The sequence below is a fragment of the Crocuta crocuta genome, unplaced genomic scaffold, assembly GCF_008692635.1.
Source record: "Crocuta crocuta isolate KB4526 unplaced genomic scaffold, BGI_CrCroc_1.0 scaffold11, whole genome shotgun sequence".
NCBI lineage: Eukaryota > Metazoa > Chordata > Mammalia > Carnivora > Hyaenidae > Crocuta > Crocuta crocuta.
Genome location: NW_027528624.1, coordinates 4515464 through 4531733, shown reverse-complemented (window position 1 = coordinate 4531733; position 16270 = coordinate 4515464). Strand labels below are relative to the sequence as shown.

The following is a 16270-nucleotide window of genomic DNA, read 5'->3' as shown; positions in this document are numbered from 1 at the left end:
CTCATGTTCTGTCTCTCTCTCTGAAAAATAAACATTAAAATATGTATTATATATATTTATTTTTATTTATATTACTTATTTTTATTTATATTTATATATACATATAAAGAGACTTAGAACTTTCCNCCACTGTCCCCAAGCATAGTAAGTATAGAACACTCATTACCATTTGGAAAATGCTAGACAATGTGGCTGTCCTTTGTAACCAAAGCAGATCATTTCCTTTTTCTTTTCTTTCTCCTTTTTTCTTTTACTGTAAAATTATATATAAAAAGTATACATAATGGATACATATAGTTAAATAATAATTATAAAATGAACATCCATGTATCCCCCACTCAGCTAGGGTAAAAGAACATAACCGGGACCTCAGAAGTGCCCTGTACCCCCCACCTTCATGTCCCTGAGTAAATACTGTTTCAAAGTTTCCTGTTAATCATCCTTGTTTTTCTTTATGGTTTTAGTACAGATGTATAGATTCCCCCAAACAATATATTAGTTGGTTTTGTCTGAGCTTGGAATTTATAGAATTAGAATCCTACTGTGCACATTCCTCTATAACTGACTTTCTCTTGATACTCTATTTTTTAAATTCATTCATGTGGTCAGGTGTGGTTTGAGTTGATTCACTATCACTTCCAAACAGTATTCCATTGGATGAATAGGCCAGAATATAGTCATCCTTTTTATTCTGTTTGATTTAAAAAAAATACATAAATATGGGTAGATAGGTAAACACAGTACTCTTTAAAAAAAAAACAAAAAACAAAACAAAACAAAAAACAGTGGAACCAGACAAGATCAGAAATACTGACAGAAAATGAAGGATTTCAACACCTCAGTGAGCTCCGTTTGATGGACAGAATGTTTCCAGCCAGTCCATACTTAGAAGTGACCCTAATATCACCATAACATCCCACACCTCAAATTTATGTTTAAAGAAAACACCTGGGAATTGGATTTGTACTTCTTTGATTAAGAATCTGCTCTCCCTCAAACTTTTGCCAACCTCCACATCGAAGGAGTTCCAACCTATACCTCATATAGTCACAACACCTTCTGGCAGGAAAAATGTAAGCTGTATGAAAACACTGATATAAATGCTATTCCTTTTTAGCTTTTTTAAAAACATAAGTATAAACAAATTAAAAGCCAGACATGAACTCTGGTAGGATTTGTTCTCCTGTGGGAATGCTAAAACGTAATGTATTTCTTCACTCATGCGAAGTTCTACTTCTGATAACTGAACTTTAATTTTTAAAAAAAGTATTTATTTTTGAGAACGAGTGAGCAAGCGAGACACAGAGAGAGCTCAAGTAGGGGTAGAGCAGAGAGAGAGGGAGACACAGAATTCAAAAACAGGCTCCAGGCTCTGAGCTGTCAGCACAGAGTCCAATGATATGGGGCTCGATCCCATGAACCATGTGATCATGACCTGAGCCAAAGTCAGACACTTAATGGACAGAGCCACACAGGCACCCCTGAACTTACTTTTTTTAACAAATTATTTTTTTCCTCCCGAAACATTACATGTTTATGGGAAAAATACAGAAAACACAGATGAGCCCCCAAAAAATTTTAAGAAAAAAGCATAACCCCATCATTCCAGGGTCAAATTTTGGTAAAAATCCTCCCACTTGGTTTGCAAAGTCTGTACATAGTACAATCATTTTGCTTTTATAAATATGTGCTACTGTAATACAATTTTATGATCTTATATTTTCATTTATCAATATGTATTTTCTATATTAATATTCTTCAATGTTCTTTTTAATAGCTACAAGGTATTCCTCTGAATAAACATACCATAATTCATTTAACCATTGCCCTATTTTGAACATTTTGGTGGTTTCCAATTCTTCAAAATTAAAAGTTATAAACAAGGCTCCCTGGACATCCATATACACACATTTTGGGCAACATTCATGATAATTTTTCAAGAATATTTCTTGTAACTGAAATTGTTTGATTGAAGGGAACAGGCATTTTCAAGGCTTTTGAGACCCAAAAAGGGTAGCTAATTGCCCTCCCTCAGACCCCAGCAGTTTATAAAAATGCCAGCAGCTCCAGACCCCTGCCAACACGGACCTGTTATCACTTCTAAAATTTGCTAAAATGACCCTAAAATAGCGCTTGCTTTAATTTTGCACTGATTTCAACTACCTGGTTGAATGTTTCCCTTATGTATTGCCCCTTTGAGCTTCTCCTTTTGTAGTAAATACTTAGCAAGCCTTTCCCAGCTCCAACTTCCTGGCTCTTAGAGAGCCTCAGTGTTTGTCGGAAGGGCAGACAACCTCTCTGGGCAAGAAGCACCAGCCAGTATTTGCTTTGTGGGAGTTTAGTTTCCACAAACACTGCTTCAGCTTAAAGGAACAGGTTTAATCACAGAACAATTCAACTTCACGAGGAGAACTTGAAGGGCACACATCAGAGCCCACTAGAAGAAAGGAAGAAGGGAGCCCGGTTGAATCCGCGGTGTCGTTTGAAGGACGGGGTGAGGGGCGCCTGGGTGGCTCACTCAGTTAAGCGTCCGACTTCAGCTCAGGTCATGATCTCACGGTTCGTGGGTTCGAGCCCCACGTCAGGCTCTGTGCTGACAACTAGCTCAGAGCCTGGAGATTGCTTCGGATTCTGTGCCTCCCTCTCTCTCTGACTCTCCCCTGCTCACGCTGCCTCTCTCTCTCTCTCTCTCAGAAATAAAACATTTAAAAAAAAATTTGAAGGACAGGGTGAGAAAAACACACTCACCCACGTCTCCGTGCCACAGCATCATTTCCCAGCAGTCCGAGAGGCTGTCCAGGGAGGTCAGCCCCAGGCCAGTGCAGCTGAAGCAGGGGTGAGGGCAGGAAACCCACGCCACCGGAGAGCCCAGCAGAACCCCCAGGGCTTGGACTCGTGCGGCTTTGGGTGTCGCGTCAGGGCTCTGCGATTACTGTATGACCTCAGCGCGCCGCCTTAACCTCCATGAACCTGTCTTCCTATTTGTGAAATGGGACAATAGCATCCACCTGACGGGACGGTTGTGCGAATGATTTACTGGGAAGCCCCTGGGTCGGTCATTAGCACACAGTAGGCTTTCAGGAAACTAGAGCTCCAGTAAGGAGTAATGCAATCATTCCTCACGTGTTTACCAAGTGTCACTTCAGGGTCAGGCACTGCTTGGGCGTGGGGGACTTACAGGAGACAACAAACAACAGATAAACCAATTACACTGCTGCAGAAGGTGATAAGAATATGGGTAACAGAGAGAAGGTGAGGGCGATGGAGGGCAGGCCAGGGTAGGGCATGGGCCCCGCCTACAAGGTGACCTTGGAGCAAAGATTTGAAGGAAGGGGGTGAATGGGTTTGGTACCACTTGGGAGAGGGCAGACCCCCCCCCCCGCCCCAGGCCAGGCATGTGTCTGGCGTGTTCAACGACCAGCGTGGCCAGTGTGGTTGTGTGGAACGAGCAAGGGGACAGGTGGGTTGGCCAGGTTGTGTGGGGCCCCGTGGACCGCCGTGGGGTGGATCCTAGCCCGTGTCCATGCCTACGCGTTCGTCTCTGAGCACCCAAAGACATGATTCTGGCCCCTAGAGGAGCTTAGAGTTTAGTCTAGTGGGCCCTTGGGCAGGTCTTGGGGAAGCTGCCCCTTGGACTCTCCCAGAAGGTTAGCCTCACCCTCAGGACCAGCTTCATAAAAGCTCAAGCTGGCTGGCGTCCTTCCGTCAGCTGGAGTAGGCGCAACCCTTCTGGAGAATCTTGGCAAAGCTCTTCCTATCTCAGACCCACCACAGGGCTAAGCCCTATGAGAGAATGTTCTGGAGCCATCCTTGCCTATCTCACCCTTCCCAGAGAAGTGTTCCCTCTGCTCTTCCACCTCGCTGAACTATTCCCAGTCCAAACAACAGCTAGCTGTGAAGAAAGGGGTTAAACCACTCTCAACCGCAGCTTTCTGAGAACTCCTGGCCGGGCCAGCCGAGCTCTCACCACCGCAGTCTCCTGAATGAAAAGGGCACCAAGAGCAGAGGGCCAGGGCGCAGGGCCGGCTCCGTCACCACCGTTTTTTCCCCAGGGGCAGGCGGCTGCCCTCCGCTGGGACTTGGAGGCTCCCGGGAAGAACCGAGTTTGCTCTTGATTCCTGGCCGTTGACCAGTGTGGGTGCGCAGACCTGTTTGAGAACTGGTGAAGACACGAACCTTCTTCGTAGGAAGCGCACAGAGGCACATGAGCCGGCATTCGGGACGATTCCACTTTAGGTCAGCTCAGGTGCCACTGAATGTACAGTCACGGTACTCAGCCCAGTGCTGTTCCACGGGAATGTAACGTGAGTCAAATCTGTAATTTAAAATTCTCCAGGAACGCCGGGGGGGGGCTCAGTCAGTTAAGTGTCTGACTCTTGATCTCAGCTCAGGTCATCATCTCATAGTTTCTGGGATTGAGCCCTGCGTCGGGCTCTGCGCTGACCACCTGTTTGGGATTCTCTCTCTCTCTCCCTGCCCCTCCCCTATTTGTGTGCATGCTTTCTCTCTCTCTCAAATTAAATAAATAAACTTAAAAAAAATGTTTAAACTTCTCCAGTGGCCTATTTATTAAAAAAAAAAAGTAAGATTAATTTTAATAACACGTGCACACCTGGTTTAGTTTTAGTGCATTTCGCAGATGTTGCCTGTTTTGCAAACTGAGGGTCTGTGGGAACCCTGCATCCAGCAAGCCCATCGCTGCCGTTCTTCCCACAGGGTTTGCTCACTTGGTGTCTGTGCCCCATTTTGGTAATTTTCACAACCTTTTAAACGGTTTCATTATTACTATGTTTGTCATGGAGATCTGTGATCAATGATTACAACTCAAAGCTCAGAGGATGATGGTTAGCATTTTTTAGCAATAAAGTATTTTTTAATTAAGGCACGTACATTGGTTTTTTTTTTTTAGACATAATGTCATTGCACACTTAAACCAATGAGGGTGTAGGGTGAACATAACTTTTATATGCACTGGAAACAAAAATTCATTTGACTTTATTACGATCTTCACCTTACTGAGGTGGCCTGGAAGTGACACAGTATCTATGACGTATGCCGTGCATTTTATTAGTGTCATATGTCCAAAACACGATCATTTCAACATATGTCAATATAAAAATTATTAATGAGATCTTTTATATTTTTTCCTACTTAAGTCTTTAAAACCTAGTGTGTATTTTATTTTTATTTAAGTGTACTTGACAGAGAACATTATAATCAGCTCCTGGGCAGTGTGTATTTTATATATTCATTTGGGACTAGTCATAATTCAAGTGCTTAACAGCCATAATAGACTAAAGACTACTGTAGTGGACAGCATGACCCTAGACTGTTAAGGAATCCTTAACAAATGACATACTTTACTCAGGTTTGAAGTTACTAGAGCTGAACCAGTCTTTCTTTTTTTTTTTTTTAATTTTTCTTTTAATTAAAAAAAAATTTATTTCTGAGAGAGAGAGAGAGACAGCATGAGAAGGGGAGGGTCAGAGAGAGGGAGGTACAGAATCTGAAACAGGCTCCAGGCTCTGAGCTAGCTGCCAGCACAGAGCCTGACGCGGGGCTCGAACCCATGAACCGTGAGATCATGACCTGAGCTGAAGTCGGGTGCTTAACTGAGTGAGCCACCCAGACACCCAGAATCGGTGTTTCTTAAACTTCACGGTGCATATGAATCATCTGGGGCTCTTGTTCAATTGCAGACTCTGACCCAGTAGGTCTGGGCAGGGGCCAGAGACACTGATTTCTGGAAGGTCCCAGGGGATTCCAGTGCTGCTGGCTCCACATTTTGAGTAGGGAGGGTGTAGAGGAGTGGTTCTGAAAGAGGCAGGACCGCTCAGTGAAGGGATGGGTTGGGAGCCGCCAGCACTTAGTGGACCGAGTCTAGGATGTTGCCTGTTCTTCAGGGCCCGGGTCTGGCCCACTTCTGCCGTGGCTGTAATGGTCTACCAGATATTCATATAGATGGGAGGGGGGTAAGTTAATCGTTTTCTAAAGTGAAGGCCATTTTCCATAAAAACACAACCACCCCCAAGCACAGAGAGGTTAAGGGACTTGCTCTGAGTCACACTCCAGGAGCTGGAATGTGAACCAAGAAGATGGTTTCTAGAAGCTGAGTTCCCTTNGGGCTCTTGTTCAATTGCAGACTCTGACCCAGTAGGTCTGGGCAGGGGCCAGAGACACTGATTTCTGGAAGGTCCCAGGTGATTCCAGTGCTGCTGGCCCCACATTTTGAGTAGTGAGGGTGTAGAGGAGTGGTTCTGAAAGAGGCAGGACCGCTCAGTGAAGGGATGGGTTGGGAGCCGCCAGCACTTAGTGGACCGAGTCTAGGATGTTGCCTGTTCTTCAGGGCCCGGGTCTGGCCCACTTCTGCCGTGGCTGTAATGTTCTACCAGATATTCATATAGATGGGAGGGGGGTAAGTTAATCGTTTTCTAAAGTGAAGGCCATTTTCCATAAAAACACAACCACCCCCAAGCACAGAGAGGTTAAGGGACTTGCTCTGAGTCACACTCCAGGAGCTGGAATGTGAACCAAGAAGATGGTTTCTAGAAGCTGAGTTCCCTTTTTTTTTTTTTTAAGTTTATTTATTTATTTTGAGAGAGAGAGAGAGAGAGCATGAGCAGGGACAGAGCAGAGAGAGAAAATCCCAAGCACGATCAGCGTGAAGCCCAACATAGGGCTCGAACCCACAAACTGTGAGATTATGACCTGAGCCAAAATGAAGAGTAGGATCCTCAACTGACTGAGTCACCCAGGAACCTCCAGAAGCTGAGTTCTTAGCCACTATCATACACCACGGAACGAGTGCATTTTGTTTCTCAGAACAATCCAGTGAAATAAAAAGAACAAGCCTGATACCCATTTCCTGGATGAGGATGCTGAAGTTTGGAGAGTTTTTGTCATCGTCTAAGATTATTTACTAAGGCAAAGAGCTATCACAGTGATCGAGGCCTCGTGACCTGTCACCCAAGGCTCTGTCACACCGCATATCACAACTTGAGGCATAAAGTAAGCTCTCCTTCAATGTTCTTGAAGACACAAAAGACTGGATAAAAGGCCTGCCCATCAACAGAGACAACCTTTAAAACATCTTGAAAGAGAAGAGCACAGTTGAAGGACTTAGGAGACTTGACCTCATGACTTCCTGCAGTAACCAGGGTGGTGTGGTCTGAGCCAGAGCATAGAGATCAGAGCCGCAGGGTGGAGAATCCAGAAAAAGACGCACACCTACCCGGTTACTTGATTTTCAACAAAGATACCAAAGTCAGTGGGAGCATGAGAGTCATTTCGTAAACAAATGGTGCCGAAATAACCGGCTGTCCATGTGGAAAAAACAAACCTCAACCTGTACTGTTCACAAACAGTAATGATCAGGGGCACACACCTACACAGAAGAACTCAATTTTTGTAAAGCTTCTAGAAGAAAACAAGAGAATGTCTTCGTGACTTGTGGGTAGACAAGACACAGATATAATTGTAAGAGAAATATTTGATACGTTGACTTCATTAAAAGTAAAAACTTCTCATCCAAAGATACCATTATTATTAATTATTATTCACTGCTATCTGTGTGTATGAAAGACAAACCATCACAATATAGCCAGGTTTCTCCAGCTCCCAGTCTGGGTGAAATATTACCTCCAAGTTCTGTTGTCAGGGTCCAGTTTATGCTTAAGAAACATTTCCCTCCTACCCCCGCCCACCGAGCCCATTGGACATCATGGCGACAGCCACACATGTGGTGTCCAGGGTAGTAGAGGAGACTCACGTGTCTCAATCCTCCTGAGAATAAAGTGCTGGGCGCTGGCCTGGATGAGAGATCCTCTTGCTTCAAAACAGGATTCGTAAGGTGTTTGGGACTCTCTTGATTGAGAGGTTTCAGGATATCGGGTGTGCTTGCCGTCTGGAAAAGGAAACACAGAATTAATAACAGAGCCTGTGTCCTAGTGTGATTTTGTTCAAAGGTGGTCACTTCAATGAGCAGAGCCTTCATCTCTGACCTGATGGCACTAACATGCAAACTTCTGGGTGCTGAGTAAGAGCGCACACTTCTGTTTGGATACACGCATACACACACACCCGCGGGGCCCGGGCAGGCACCAGCAAGCACTGGGATGTTCATGCATGGTGGTGGGTGGATCACTTATGAATTAATAAGTCTTAAAGAAATGAAGTCCACATTTCGACCTTAATGACGATCCCTGCATTTAATCACATGAAATAAAATCTTTAGCCTATCAGAGTTTTGGTTGTAATGTGCACATTTAAAAAAATGGGAAAAATTAAAAAATGTCTCTAAGTTTTATAAAAATACTTTAGTACTTGGTACCCTTTTCATAATGTATAGAGCTGTGCTTTCCAGTGTGGAAGTCACTAGCTCCATGTGGCTATATAAGTCTAAATTCTCAGTGATTAAAAGCAACTAAAAGTAATAAATTCAACTCCTCAGTCACACTAGACACATTTCAAGTGCCCAGTAGCCACTGTGGCAGTGGTTAGAAACTTCTATTGGGCAGGGCCAGCATAGAGCCAAAAAACAAAACGCCCAAGGTAGGAAACCTCTTCTGGCTGAAAATAACGAAGTTTCTGAGTCCAGACTTTACACTTCGATGCCAGGTTGGAAGCGGAACTTGGAAATAGAACATTTGCATCATAGTTGTAATTTTCAGGAATGAAAGACTGAAAATATAAGAGAATAAGTGGAAGAAATGATTAGCTCCAAATTACCGTTTACGCTCTTGACCCCCGAACACCAGCTCAGCTCCATCAGACATTTGCCAAGCAACCCTGTCTTTGATCCACTGCTCTAAGTCTTGGGGCAGAAAGAGGGGGGGCAGAGGACAAGGGAGGGGGAAGAGGAAGCATCGTCCACCCTCCAGGGGCTCACCTGGCTGGGAGGAAACAGACATTCCACTGAAATGGAGGCACAAGCCAAGTCCACGGGAAGGAGGGGACGGAGAGCTTTTGCAGAAGAGGGTGTCAGGATGCTCTTTAGGGGAAGTAGGGCCTGAGCGGGAGGTTCACGGCTGGCTGGGGAGAGACTGAGAGGAGGAGCATCCCGAGTGGTGGGCCTATCCTGATGGTCAAGTACGGACTATGTTCCTAGACCTGCTAATGACCCATGTGACCGCAGAGACTCCAGAGGCCAGATTCCTGCTGCGCCAGGCTGTCCAGAGAATAGTTAGCTTGAGGGGACACCAAAGAGCCGGCCCAGGGGAGGAGACAGAGCCAGGAGAGTCGCACATCCAAGGGGAGGATTTCGGGCAGGAAGGGTGTTCAAAAAAGAGAAAAGAGTATGAGAAAAGGCTCATCTGAAATGAAAGAAATGGAGATTTTTAAAAATTGCTTATCAAATTAGCAAATATTAAAATAGAAAGTATAACATTTGGTGCCAGATGGGGTGCTGAGGAGCGGGTTACACCACTTCTAGGGGTTGGGTAAACTGAGTCAACCTCAGAGGAGGGCAATTTGGCAGCATGAGTTAAAAGTCCTAGGGGAGCCTTGGTGGTCGGGCATCCAACTGTTGATTTCGGCCCCAGTCATGATCTCAGTTCATGAGTTCGAGCCCCGCATCAGGCTCCACACGGACACTGGGGAGCCTCCGTGGGATTCTCTCTCTCTCCTTCTCTCTCGGCTCCTCCCCCACTCATGCTCTCTCTCAGAATAAACATTTTTTTTAAAAAGCCCTAAAAAATAGCTGTACAACAATGACAATATGTATGTATTGATATGGAAGAAATAAAACATGATGTTAGAGATTCTTAAGAGAGCAGATAACGAAGCGGACGTGCGGCATGGCGCCAATTTTGCAAAGTGAGTGCGCATGTGTCCTCCAAGCGACTGGCCCCGCAACACTGTGCTGAGTTTTCTGCTCCTCCCCTGCCTCTTCCCCCTCCTCCGCTGCCTCCACCCCCTCCTCCTCATCTGTGTTTTTTAAACTTTCATTTAGTGTGTAGGCATAGGCTTTATTATATATACAAGCAATAAAATTGTTTTTGTAATTAAAGAAAAGAATGGAATTCTGGTCAACTGTGTCAAAGGTGACAAAGTCATCGATGAGGGTGATGTTCGAATCGGCCACCATGCTTTTCAATCAGGGGTGCCTGGCAGCGCCCCAGGGAGCAGTGTTGCCCTGGCACAGGGAACGGACTGTATGGCAGCTGAGAGTGAACCCAGGAGGGGGGTGATGGGGGGCAAGGGCAGTGACAGCAAGAGCTGAAGACGTTTTTATGGATTTTGGGTGAGATGAAGAAACGGAAGAGCAGCTTGAAGGGAATCCTTCAAAAGATGCTGTTTTTACCTTTTAAGGTGGGGAGGGTCAGGGCTTACTTGCAGGTAGAGGAGAAACAGGTGGGGAAAGCGGTGAGCTGATGGAGCAGGGTCCCAGAAGAGAGAGAGGAGGGCTCCCCCTTGGGAAGGAACGTCCATTTCTCAGGCCGGAGGAAAGGATGGCTAACGATCCAGGGAAACTCCGAGTCAGAGGAAGTAGTCAGAGGGCTCTCCTACCCCAAGGCCTCTACCTTCTGACCATGTCAGAGGGGTGGCCTTGGAGGATGTAGAAGATTCCATTCGGAACAGCATGTAAGGCAGCAGTCAGAATGGGACAGAAAGAAAACAGTGGGCTAAATATTAATACAAAGCTTCGTAACACTTTGGTGTTCAAAAATAACTGCCTAATTCAGTTTTCTTTAAGGTAACAGAGTTTTTAAATCATCAAGAAAAAAAAGTTGNGGGTGTTATATGGAAACCAACTTGACGATAAACTATGAAAGAAAAATAAATTGATGGCAGTGGCGCCTGGGGGGCTCAGTCAGTTAAGCGTCTGACTCTTGATTTAGGCTCAGGTCATGATCTCACGGTTTGTGGGATTGAGCCCCACATCGAACTCCACGCTGAGAGTATGGAGCTTGCCTGGGATTCTCTCAATCCCCTTCTCTCCTCACAATAAATAAGCATCTTTAAAAAACTGATGACAAAAATTCTGAAAAGGAACAAAGAACTATCTTTATAACAGCGGTCACATAGCATGTCAAATTCATCGCCAGGAAAAAAAAATCATAGCCAGAGAAGACTATATTTCTAAATACATTAGGATTCTGGAAAAACACTAAAGAAGCTTAAGTGCCAATATAAATATTTTGAAATCATTAGAAAAGTCAACACTATTCTGAAGAACATCCCATTGTGACTAAGGAATCAACTTGAAATTTGGTGTTCAACTCTTCCCCAGTAAATTCTGAAGGATCTGGATGACTTTGTCAGATTCAGTACCCTGTTAAAGGGCATTAAGATTCAGAGAGCAGCTTATCGATGTCGTTGAGAAAGGCATTTCCCCCCCTGTGATTTTTAACATATTTCAATAACTATCTAGTTTGGGTCAGATTACAGAGAAAAATGATTGCCCTGAATGAGGTCTACTCTGCACAGAGTTATTAAGTTTAATATTACATGCTGAAAGATCAATAAACATTACGCTCCATTTGATCAAATTACGGACTCCCTGGAACCGCACAGTTCATGCGTTTGGGATTTTTCTGCTGATCCTAAACAAGAAAAGAAGCTCAACTGTTGCCGCTGAGACTGCATCCGAGGGTATCAGGAAACTATCCGGGCTGGGCTCAGCCGATGATACACCCTCTGAGCAGTGTAATGTCCCGGCCGAAAGGGAAGTCGTCTCTCCTGCGACCATCAATGGGGTCAAAAGCCCTCAAGTCTGAGGACCAAGCTTTGCCACTGCCTCCCTCCCTCTGGCTGCTCAGCCTTAAGTGTGGCCGGCAGGTGGGGAAAGAGAAGGGAGGCAGAAATGTCACGCTCTGGGGGCGGGTGGTTGCTTCAGATTTCACATGGACGTGGGAAAACTTCACATAAAGGGACACCAAGTGAAAGGAAGGGTTTCTTCTCTGCCTCCGTCCTTGGTCCCTCTCCTCAGAGACGGCCGCTCCCAATAGCTTCTCGTATTTCCTTCCTGGTTAACAGGTGTGTGTCTTTACGGCCAATATAGATCAGCCACACAGGAATAAGATGCCCAATAAAACCCCATGGGGATGCACAGGTGCTCTCAGAGGACAGGTAGGAGAGTTCTCCTCTGCAAGAGCCCTGGCCCACATGCGGAAGTGAGGGTCTTCACCGGAGCATTTCCAGAATATGCAGCACACACTTACAGGTCACAGAAGCGGCATAGAAGCCATCCTGAGCTGTTTTCTCAGTTACCATCTCAGAGTCACCACGTGCTCTTAAGAGAGTTATCTCCTATTTCCGTGCCTCAGTGTAGCCACCCGCGAAGTGGGCACTGACACCCCCTACTTCCAAAGGGCACCACGTGGCGTGCTTAAGGTTGGCAGAACGCCCCAGGGCATTCTGATGGAAATGTGAGTGTAAGTTTTATGAGCTCACCAGGGAGGGCATGTGTAATTGCAGTCTGACAAACGTCCTATTTAAAGGTGTACTCTTTATATTTCAACCCTGTAATTATTTAGCATTTATAGATCATGCCACGATTGCTGAGTACTTTATAAACATTTGGCTACACTGTTCCAAAACAGCCCCATCCTCCAGGAACGAGGGGAGACAGATTGCCTGCAAAAAGTAGAAAGCATGTCCTTTCAAGAGCGTGGCAGTGAGTGCCTACGTGATGGGGACTCTCCCGCCATGGCCTTCCCTGCTGCTCCTCGCTTCTACCCTCAAGCTTCCTTGTCCCATCAGACAGCCCTGCAATTACCCAGCAGGCTCGTTCCCTGTGCACATGTAGCAGGGGAGGGCGGGCGCCACGGATGTCACGTTATGTCGGCTCCTGAATGCCAAAAACCAAGCCTGGGAAACGTGGGATGCCCTGGCACGTGGCATCGGAAGTAGGAAACAACACTGTCCACAAACTTTGTTGTTTCCCGCAGGCCTTACAGGTGTGATGTCTGGAAGAGACTCGACCTGGCCTTGACACTTCGACCACGTTACTCCCTTGGTCATCTCTTTCCCCGTCGTCCTTCATCGTCCATAGGGACAGCAAGAGCGCAGACCTCACCGGGTTGTTTTAAGGATTTCGAAAGGGAGGTATCTATACCAAGAACAGTGCCTGGTAACCTTAGCGAGTGTTAACATCCGAGGGGCTTCCTCCCAAGGATCTGGGCTCTCATTTGTCTTCCTTACGTGGGGCACACACTGAGGAAGTTACAAGTTTAGCATCTGGAGCCACACAAATCTGGACTCTACTCCTGGCTCCACGTTTTATTAGTTATATGACATGAGACTGGTTGGTTACCGTCTCGTGGAACCCAGAGCCTAGATCCTCATCATGGGAGCAGCGATATCTGTCTCAGCATTTCTGTAAGAAGTAGGTGTGACTAGTATGTGACAAACGCCTCCGTGCCTGGACCACAGTGGCTCCTAATCACATGCTCCTCTATCTGTTGACTCGGGGAAGGCTGGCTAGCACGGGGTTTGTGTAGACCTTGGGGAACCAACAGAAACAAACACTCATTGGCCCTTTGGCGTTTGGAGGCCTTCCAAATGCACCTCACACACTCTAGACGCCTTCTCCTGAATCTAGCGAGGCCCCAGGGGCCAGCAGCCGCACCGCCTGCCCACCCGGGAGCTCCTCAGAAACTCACCGGCGATGCGGCATCTCACACCTGCCCCAGATCAGCGATTCAGACTCTGCATGTCAACAACATTCCCAAGTGACTCACACACACAGTCAGGTTGAGAACAGCTGCTCCAGAATTCAGCCTCCAGACCAAGACCGCCCACCGCTTTCTGGTTATGTAACCAGGGGCATCGACTTACATCTCTCGGAGCCTCAGTTTCCCTAAATGTAAAACAGTGTGAGGATAAAATGAGATGGTCCCAGTAAAGCCCTGAGTGGAGTCTGGCACATAATTAGAAAGACCGGCAATTTAGATAGTATATTTAGATAGCTTAGGTAGCAATTTAGATACTGTCGTATCTCAAGGGATCGTAACAAGCAGCCGGTGCCTTTGGGCGGAACAAGTGTCGTCACCTTCATTTTCACCAAGAGCATGGTGATGTTCAGGCGCTTCACGTGCCGTGCCCCAGGCAGAGGGTCGTGGATGGAGGCAGAATTTGAAGCCTTGAGAATGTGTGTGTGGAAGTTCCCGCAGGAGGCTGGGTGAACCGCATGTCCCTGCCTAAAGGCGTCTGTGTGGGGACATCCGGGGCGGAGCCCAGGGTTGCAGGAAGGGACACGTGTCCTGCCCAGGCACCCAGCGCAGCCCTAGTGACCAGGTGGTGGCTCCTGCCCTAGCCAGGTCACCTCCGCTGGGCTAGAACCCAGGTGTCCTGACTGTGAAGTCTCCTTCTCTCCTGTCCCAGGGCAGGACTTGGTTAATCCTGGGGGAAAGCCAGAGTCATTATTTCCTTAAAAGCCTTGATTAGGTGAACTCTCTTGCGGTTTAGGTACCGGGAGAGGCCTCCCTGGGGACTGCCCTGGGTCAGGCCGCACGTGGGGTTTCAGTGCGTTTCTGTCAGATGTTAACGGGACGTTGTTGCAAACAAGAAGGCTTCTCGACCCTCCATGAGGGTATCCAGACCCCAGGAATAACCTGGCACATCTCAGCCCTGCAGGGGGGCCACTCCGCCTTCGGAGTGGCCTTGAGACCAGCAGGGAGTCCCGTGGACCTGGAACCCCACGGGCTCGGGATTAGGCTGAGGCTTTTCCCGGCTCTGAACTATTTTCCAAATCGACCCTGGAATTCGACCTTCACTTGGCCAGGCCTCACTCCAACAGAGAGGGATTTATAATTATGTTTTCTTCAGACTGTTTAGCGTCATGCAATAAAAGGAAAGGAAAACTGAATCTATAGAGAAAATGGACTAGAAGTGGCTTTCGTGGCGGCCCGGCGAGTACCCTGGTGGTGACGTTGATTGCAGTGTCAGACTGGCTCCTTCTCTCCGTCCGGCTAGCACACTGCCTGCGACCCGTGGCTAGGAGTTGCTTGTCAGAGGTCATGTCATTCTGGGACTTGGAAAGCTCTAGAAAACAAATACATGGGACGACAGGTGGGAGCACACAGCTTTGACAGACTCGCGGGGTCCTCCGCTGGGATTCCCTGCAACCACACCCCCGAGGAGCCCCAAGGTCTCCCAAGGCTAGGCTCACAGCATGGGGACGATGGCACATCCAACCTCAAGCTCTGGGCTTCGGAGGGAGTGGCCCCCAGACACCACGTGCTGGACGAGGGGCACACAGTGCCCTGCATAGGACAGAGGAGCCTGATTCCCAAGCGGTGACAGTGTGGCCCTGGGCATCTGTAGGCAGACAGCCACCATCAGGGCAGGAGGGAGAGGGACATCTTCCAGCCCGCTTACTCTGCATCCTGGGTCATCTGTCACAAGCGCACAGGTGTCCGAACACAAAAAAGGCAGCCTAACAAACCAGCTGGCTTTTTAGGGGCTCCTTACAAAGATTTGTTAACTAAATACCATCTCTTGGGACCCTCTGAAGAGAGGTAGAAGTGAGATTCAGGGTACCCTTACAACTATTTTAATAGATAAATCCTGAAAATATAACTTTTTGGGGGGGGGGACAGTGTATCAGTGATCTAGAAGAGATTGAATAAAGTGGGAAGGAAGGAATCTACACAAAGAGAGAGAACCACCTCAAAGATGATTTTGTCTTTCAAAAATGTGTCCCTTTTCCATGGGGTCCTTATTTCTCTCAAAGATGACCTTGAAACTATCTTTAGAGCAACTCTCTCTGAAAGTTATCATGTGGCTCGCATAGGCCATTTCCAATTTTCTAGTAGCCACGTTTAGAAAAGAAATAGGTAAGGGACACCTTGGGTGGCTCAGTCTGTTAAGCGGCTGACTCTTGATTTCAGCTCAGGTCATGATCTCATGGTCAGTGAGATCCAGCCCCCTGTCTGGCTCCGGCCCATTCTCTAGCTCAGAACCTGCTTGGGATTCTCTCTCTCCCTCTCCCTCTCTCTTTCTCAAAATAAATAAACATTAAAAAAAGTAAAATTAATTTTAACACTATTTTTCATTTAACACAATATATTCAAAATATTGTTAAAATATATGATTAATAGTAAAATTAATGAAAATTTTTACTGAGTAATTGATGTATACAATATTTGCTAGTTTCCGGTGTGCATTACGATATGATCACCACGCTAAGTCTAGTTACCATCCGTCACCAGATAATATTGCTTCAGTATTACTATCGGTATTCCCTATGCTGTACAGTTAAGGAGATTTTTAATTTCTCTTTTTTAATACTAAGTTTCCAGAATCTGGTGTATATTTTACCTTTTTT

General features: G+C 46.5%; 1 protein-coding gene across 5 annotated transcripts in view; it reads right to left on the bottom strand.

Annotated features, from left to right (window-relative positions):
- SYTL3 (synaptotagmin like 3) overlaps positions 1 to 16270 on the bottom strand; it is a 98298-nt gene that overhangs the window by 19166 nt on the left and 62862 nt on the right. For all 5 annotated transcript variants that reach the window (XM_077755127.1, XM_077755129.1, XM_077755132.1 and 2 more), the window contains 2 exons: positions 14861 to 14985; positions 7769 to 7903 (listed from right to left, as the gene is read on the bottom strand). In XM_077755127.1, coding sequence (XP_077611253.1) covers positions 7769 to 7903; positions 14861 to 14985 — 260 coding nt within the window. The remainder of the gene's footprint in view (positions 1 to 7768; positions 7904 to 14860; positions 14986 to 16270) is intronic.